Source organism: Nannobrachium achirus (assembly GCF_963921795.1).
Source record: "Nannobrachium achirus genome assembly, chromosome: 16".
In the NCBI taxonomy this organism is placed as follows: Eukaryota; Metazoa; Chordata; class Actinopteri; order Myctophiformes; family Myctophidae; genus Nannobrachium; species Nannobrachium achirus.
In genome coordinates, this window is record NC_137823.1 from 61,034,186 (window position 1) to 61,041,580 (window position 7,395).

A 7,395-nucleotide genomic window follows, 5' to 3' on the forward strand; every position below is an offset into this window, starting at 1 on the left:
GAGTTAACAAAATCAATAACCAAAAACAGAGCATAGCTATTTTTTCCAGGACCTTCCAGGACTCTTGATCAATTCCAAAACCTTTCCAGTACTGGGAAGGAAAAAAAAAGATCTAATTTCAAAATATTTCCAGGAATTTCATGAGCGTGGGAACCCTGTAATACAGTATCAACAAGTTTCATTTATACAGTATAACAAATAGGTTGAATTAAAATACATAGACACTTGTTTTGTGTAAACACTTTATTTAATATTTCTTAAAACCAAAGCCCTGTTAACAACTATTGCAAATAAAATAAAACAAATGAAATATCTTAGAGGGAACACAATCAAGCAAAAAAAAAGGAAAAAAAAAAAAGAAAAAATCATTTTAAACTAAATAAAAATACAGTGTGTACAAATGTAATTTACCAGTACAACTTCAAACATTGTTGAACAATGCCAAGATACCCGTTCCCGGCCTGCCTCGATCCCTTTCATAAGAAATGTAATGATTAACTATAAACAAGAGACATGATCAAACCACCTCTGCAAAATAGCCAAATTTAACAGGAAAAAAACAACCCAGTATGTGTAATGGCAGTGTGCCTTGACAAAGGCAACATCAAAACAAAGCCAAATAAATAAGACACGGCAGTTTAAGAGGCCACTGGTAAAGTCACAGAGGTCCATGTTGACAGCAGAGAGACCTCTAAAACACTATTTGCAACAGCGAACGTGGATGCCACCGACTGAGGCTTGAGACAGTGTGTCCACAGAAAGGCGATATGGTTGGCACAGGTAAGGAGAGGTTTCCAATCAGACCCACTGAGCCTGTGGAGCAGCTCAGCTCGCAGCAAAACATGGTATTCCATCTCCAACGGCATGTGGTCTCACTCAGGAAACATCTGTGGAGGTATAGAAGGAAACCATGATTTATATTACACATTATAACAGGGGTCTTCAATGTTTTCAGGCCAAGGACCCCTTAGTTGAGAAAGAGATGAAGCAGGGAACCCCACAACCTCTTCATAGATTCCATATCATTGTTTGACAGCACAATCATTGTATTTTGGATTAATGTCAATTTGTGTACTTTTCAGATACGCATTTAACCACTTGAACCGCCAATACTTGACATTTCACGCTGTACTTAGTCTGCTCTTTCCCCCCCTCTACGCCAAACGTCTTTGCCGAAAATAGCCGATCTACAAGCTCACAACGCCTCACACTGTGAGGCGTTGTGAGCTTGTAGATCTGCTATTTTTGGCTTAAGTTCTCAGGATATGGACACTAGGATTCAAGTGCTTAATATAAAAAAGGAGAAAACCTCTAGGGGTCCCGGTCCCCCTGTTGAAGACCCTTGTATTATAACATTTTGCTCATGCATACCCACAAATCAGTCTAAAATTCACCGGCAAAGGCATTTTTTTTGCATATTCAATGGCTACAGTCAGAATGTATGATTATTTTTGAAAAGTGTGACTTCTTGTGTTTCGTATGGACAAAAAAAAAAAAAAACGAAGAGTGTTGCAATTATCAAGTGAATAACAACCAATCGGTTTCGAAGTCTGATTAAACTTTAACTTTATTGTCACATCACAGGTTTTACAGGTGTAAAGAAGTGGGTAAAAGTCTTAAGGGCTGTCCATACCGTCTCCAACCACTGAACTTTTCATCTGAAAGTTCTTTCCCAACTCTACTTCAGAGTAATGCTTTTCACAAGTTGTGAGTGACGTCATGTTTAGGGCTGTCACGATATGACATTTTACATGACGATTAATTGTCACTCAAATAATTGGCGATTAACGATTTAATTGTGTTTTTGTCGTTGATAATTACATTTCTGTTTGGCTTTTAGGCTTTGAAGTTGTACATGGACACATAACCTAAATATACAAAGAAATTACTGACATATTTACTATTTATTTACAACTTACTAGTTAAAAAATTACTTTGATAGTGGAAATAGCCAATCTACAAGCTCACAAATGCGACGCGTTGTGAGATTGTAGATCTGCTATTTCCACTATTTCGGACATTTTTCAACATTCACGATTATGACAAAATAATTGCGATAATGTCAAATAATCACAATTAGACGATTATGTAATAATTGTGACAGCCCTAGTCATGTTGTAGTTGAACCAGACCTTTCCTGACGAAAAGTTTGGTGGTTGGAGGCAGTATGTGATTGGTCATCCACCGTATGAAACTTTGATTTGACTGAGAAGGTTGCTTCTATTTAACCACTAATTCAGGGCATGAAAGTCAGGGTTCTGCCACTGGGAAGGCCTGTTTTAACTTGAGTGCGGTTATGTCAATGCTAGTCTTCAATGAGTTCACCCATTATAGCCTAGATGGTGGAGGGGTGGATCACAGCACAACTCAAAATGTAACTGTGTTAAAGGGGTACAGGACTAATGCGGTTTGTACTGTAAATGAGGAGACATGCACCTTTTCAATGAACGACAACCAGAATCAGTTGCTAACATCATTTTTTTGTCAAATCAGTTGAAACCTAGCAGATAAGCCATTTTTAGCAGAAGAGATTTGGTATAGACTGAAAAAAGGAGGGGGCCAAGGATAGACACCAGCAAAGTATATACAGTAGAGTTTAAATGGCTAAGTTGCTCTTGAACTTACTATAGTAAAGTGAATGGTTTTCTTGCCATTAAAAGAAATGTAAAGCCTGGCTGCCATCAAACAAATAAAAAAAGACAATGCTATGGCATGTAAATAAAAAATAAAATAAAAAACGTGCCGTCTTTCCTTCATGGAAGATAAATATGGCAGGTCGTCTCATACAAAGATTTCAACTGATAAGTCACATTTTAAAGAAAAGACTGCGACTCCAACAGATTTGCTTGGCTAAGAAAGACAATGACCCAAGTATACTCACAGCTAGCAGGCTGCTCTCCAAACCTTCGCATTAGCTGATCATGAGTGAACTTGACAAAGGCGTCATATTGCTCTGTGGAAAGAGAGAAAGATTTGTTGACACTCTTGGCACAGGCGCAAAATACAGATCAACACTTCATCATCAACACCTGCTGCTTTCTGCATCAACACCAAAGACTCACCTGCAAGCTTGGCGGTCAATATCTCATTGTATTCTTCACGGATCTTCTCCTCACGCTCCTTCAGTAGTCGTTCGCAGATCATTCCGACTTGTCGAAGGGAAAATAAAGGCTGCTCTTTTTTGGTTGGAGATGAGGCACCAGAGGACGTACCTGTAAGGAACAAGTCAGATCATCATCACTATTAACAGATGTCACACTTAATGACCCAACGTAATTCATTTATCAGAGATGACACATTGGCCTCAGCTGAACTTTGGGAGGTCTCCAAAAATAACTATTTTGGATCAGTTTTTTAGTAGCCCGTGGCTCATAGCTCATGAGCCTATATCCAACTACCTTAAGGCAGGTACAAACTGCAAGATATTGAAGAGTCTGGGACTCATCGGATTGTGAAAGTATTTCACACTACACAAGTGTCTTTCTTGAAATCGACTGTCATATCGTTGTGGTTTTTTTCACTACATGATTGATCGCTGAGAAGGGATCACAGTCACACACTGTAGGACATTTTACAGTTGTAAAGGAATACACTAAGGATTACGTCTCTGCCAGAGGCCAACCAGTCGATCCTCCTTTTGTTGTGTCCATGTGTTATTGTGTTGAGCATTTAATGCACAACACAAACACATGCATCCAAGAAAAGGAGGCTAGGCTAGTACTGTTCCCTCACTGGTTGGAACTGATGCTCGCTACTCACTTCTTGCAGTGCTTATCGCAGTCCAGTATGCGATAAGAGCTGAAAATCAAACCTGACAGATATTCAGAAACGCTTGGAGAGCTGTCGGCGATCGCCAGGATCGCAGTATTCCGCAAGGATCTTCTTGCAGAGGCTTTCACACACAGCGAGCAAACCTTACCCAACTTTAGAGTCGTATCAAAGAGATGTCTGGCAACTGAAGAACTTCAAACTGCTCCGTTTTAAATGACTTCATTGATGTCTCACAAAGCGAGCAAAACCTCGGTGAGCAAAGCAGACCTTGTCGGCGAGCACCAAAAATGGTCGGTCGGCGAGAGCAAATATCGTGCAGTGTGTACTAGCCTTTAGTGTGAGACATCTTGATATACAGGTAACCTCCCTAGTATGTTTATGTTGCAGGGACTTAAACCCAATTCAATTAGTGTTAAGCATGGAGGCAATGGGTACCCTTTTAAGGTCTTTGTTATGACTTGACCGGTGGTTCAATGATCCAGACCACCCAATCTCAAGGGTGGACACTAACCACCAGCCAATGAGCTGGTCGTCATTCGTTTGTAGAAATATTAATTTCATTAACGTCATGTCTTCAAGATGCAACCTATTATTGCAACCTATTATTTTAACTGCATCGGAGCAAATGAAGTAGGTGAAAGACAAGGACATGAATGGTTATAGATCTAAGATCACTAAACAAAAGAGTAGAATCTGAGGCGTGTTGTCATTCCAGCTCATTTGCATAACATTCCACGTGATTCTCACCTCACATGCGTCACAGAGCCCCCCACAGAACCACATCCTTCTACAACAATCTAAAACCAAAATGCCCTTTGATAAAGCTGCAATCCTATCCAGGATTCAAACCCGGGTCACTCACACACGCCATATTTCTACAGCTCAGCAAGAGGCAATCCTTGCTTTGCCAAGGGAAATAGTTTTGTGTGCTTCAGGCAGTAGGTGTCCTAATCTGACACCAGGGTTCAAAGACAGTAGGTGGCCAACCCAACACCAGGGCAGGGAGGCCCATGTTTTTCCCAATGACCCTAAGCGCAACGGTGGGGGCGTGGGGGGGGAAAGGAGTGCTTGTTTTCGGTGATGACAACGGCGGCGCGCTGTCTCAGGCGACCATAAGCCACGTGAGACACCGCCGAGTGAGCGGTAGCGAGTGAGTCGCCATGTCGAGCGTTGCGACAGTCGCATGAGCCGACTCAGCTCCGTTACCGAGTTATGTGCCGTTATGGACAGAATAGTACATCTTCATCCCTGACTTTCAGCACCTCCACACGGTCCAAGTGAACACAGCAAAGCGCTCCCTACCTCCTTGCCCACCACTGGCCCCCACCGTTGCACTCAGGGTCCCTGGGAAACGGGTCCGCAGCAGTGTGCCGACGGTCCGGTATTCCGACACTAAAACTATAACCCTAACTCTACCCCCAACCCTAAACCTAACCTCAGTAAACCTTACCTCAGTAACTAACCTGCCGACGCTAAGTAACTAACCTGCCTTACGCTAAGTAACTAACCTGCCTTACGCTAATTAACTAACCTGCCGACGCCAAGTAACTAACCTGCCGACCATGTCGGAACAGCGGATAGTCGGGATAGTGAGCGGACCCCCTGGGAAACGCCAGGTCACGGCAGGGAGACCCCCTGGCCTCTACCAATACAGATGTGCTAGTTGTTTTAATAAATTCTACCATACAGAGTAGAGTAATTTCATTTTATTCGTTAAAATAAAAGTTAGGGATTGCAGCTTAGTAAAATGTGAAGGGACTGTCACATTTCACTAGACAGAGTCAGTCTATCCAGCTACCTGGCAGTGTGGGTCCAGTCTGTACGGCGTTGTGGGTTTGGAGGTCCAGAGGACAGCAGCCTTCCACCTGATGGAAAGCACTGTCCAGGTGCCTTCTCTTCTGCAACCGCTTGTACTCCTGCTTGATGTTGTGTAGGATTTGCTCTGAAATAAGAGTTGGGATCGGAGAGACAGAAAACATTTGCAACGTACCGTAAATGACAATTGCTCATCTGTTCACTTGTAAATACTTGGCATGCATTGTCTCTTCTACACAAGTCTGAGAGAAACACCACGTGAAAACACTACACACACACACACACACACACACACACACACACACACACACACACACACACACACACTCTCTCTCCATATTATGTTTAGCTCTCTTGATAAACACTATCATTTTTGACAAAATACCATACTGTAAAAAAGTAACTCCAATGTTTTACTTAACTAAAAGTATCAATACTAGACGTAATTCAAAATGTACTTGATTAAAAGTACATAAGTATTGGTATCAAGTACCATAAGTAGAAAGTAAAAGTATTGAAAATTGAAAATCCTCAAGGCTCAAGTAAAGTACAAAAATACCTCAAAATTGTAAGTAAAACATTTGAGTACTTTTTCCAGTAAAACATCCGAGTAATTTTTCCACTACCTTCCACTTCCACCACTGCCATTTGTAAACAATGAGTTACACCTGTGTTATTGTCCAATTGCTTTCAGAGTTGCACATTTGTAAAGGTCCATTATTACAGTATGGTATTTTGTAAAAGAATGTTAGTGCTTATTCTTATGTCTTAGTTACTTTACACCACTGACAAATGGTCGCGTTTGTTTAACTCTCAAATAGTTAAAATGAACAGAGGATTTTAAAGCTATCACTCAACAGGCGGCTGAGAAGAGAATTGATTGATTGAAGACTTTATTAGAAGTTTGCATAGGAAAAGGTACAGTTTCATGAAGGTAGAGTTCACTCACTGGTACAAGGTCTACTAAAAGGAGATCCATGAAAAGACTAAGCTTATTTCCACAGGAAACCATTAACAGAACGCAGCTTCTTTACCCGTAGTGAGCCGAGAAGAGGCGACCTGTCCGAAGGGCGAGGGCTCCATGCGAAGGTACTTCTGCGGGGAGGCGGTGGAGGAGAAGGAACCTCCAGGGGAAGACGAGGAGGAGATGACCGGGGCGCACCTCCTCCTCTTGGGGGAAGCACAGGGGCTCATCAGGGGGTCAAAGTCCATGGTCCGCTTCAGGGTGGCCCCGCAAGCCATGACAAACTAAACTAATGCTAACAAAGTGAAATGGTTCTTCTCCGGGTCTTTCTTTCACAGACCTCCAAACAGGGCCCAGCACAGCACTCTTGCTATCAGTGCTATTAGCTAACGCTAGCTTACTGGTAGTGGCGGAGATTCCGGTGTCCTGGAGACCGTAAATGTTGTCGGTTCTCCGGTGTCTGCTTCTCAATCCTGCGCCGGTTGTGTTTTCTGAACGCCACTCGTAACGAAACAACCACAACAGTTTGTGTGAACAAGAGCCTAAAAACAAGATGATAGCAGATTCCTTCCGTACTGTTAAATGCCAATCTACTGTACTCTGTGGTCGCTGTTCTCTCAAAGAAGAGCCTCCTGGTCGGACGGTTAGCTTTCCCTTTTACAACCCTTTTCAGTTCGTTATCTGTCTCGGCGCATGCGCCAAGAAGTGGGCCGTTATTCTGGTACTTGTAGTTTTTCTCCCGTGTTGTCTTCGCCTTGATGTGCTTTGTTGGGTGACATTTGGAACTACATGTCCCATAAAAACAATATGTGTCCCATTATTTTCAAACGTGTTTTGTTTGAAAA

The 7,395-nt window shown here is 42.2% G+C and overlaps 1 protein-coding gene across 1 annotated transcript; it reads right to left on the reverse strand.

The window, feature by feature from the left end:
* Nucleotides 1-279: 279 nt before the first annotated feature.
* LOC308301367 (akirin-2-like) lies at nt 280-7,154 on the reverse strand. Its single transcript, XM_080745331.1, has 5 exons — nt 6,621-7,154; nt 5,570-5,713; nt 3,063-3,212; nt 2,882-2,953; nt 280-887 (listed from the first exon to the last, which is right to left on the reverse strand). The coding sequence occupies exons 1-5, from the start codon at nt 6,826-6,828 to the stop codon at nt 877-879; spliced, it is 585 nt and encodes a 194-aa protein (XP_080601457.1). The 5' UTR covers nt 6,829-7,154; the 3' UTR covers nt 280-876.
* Nucleotides 7,155-7,395: the final 241 nt, after the last annotated feature.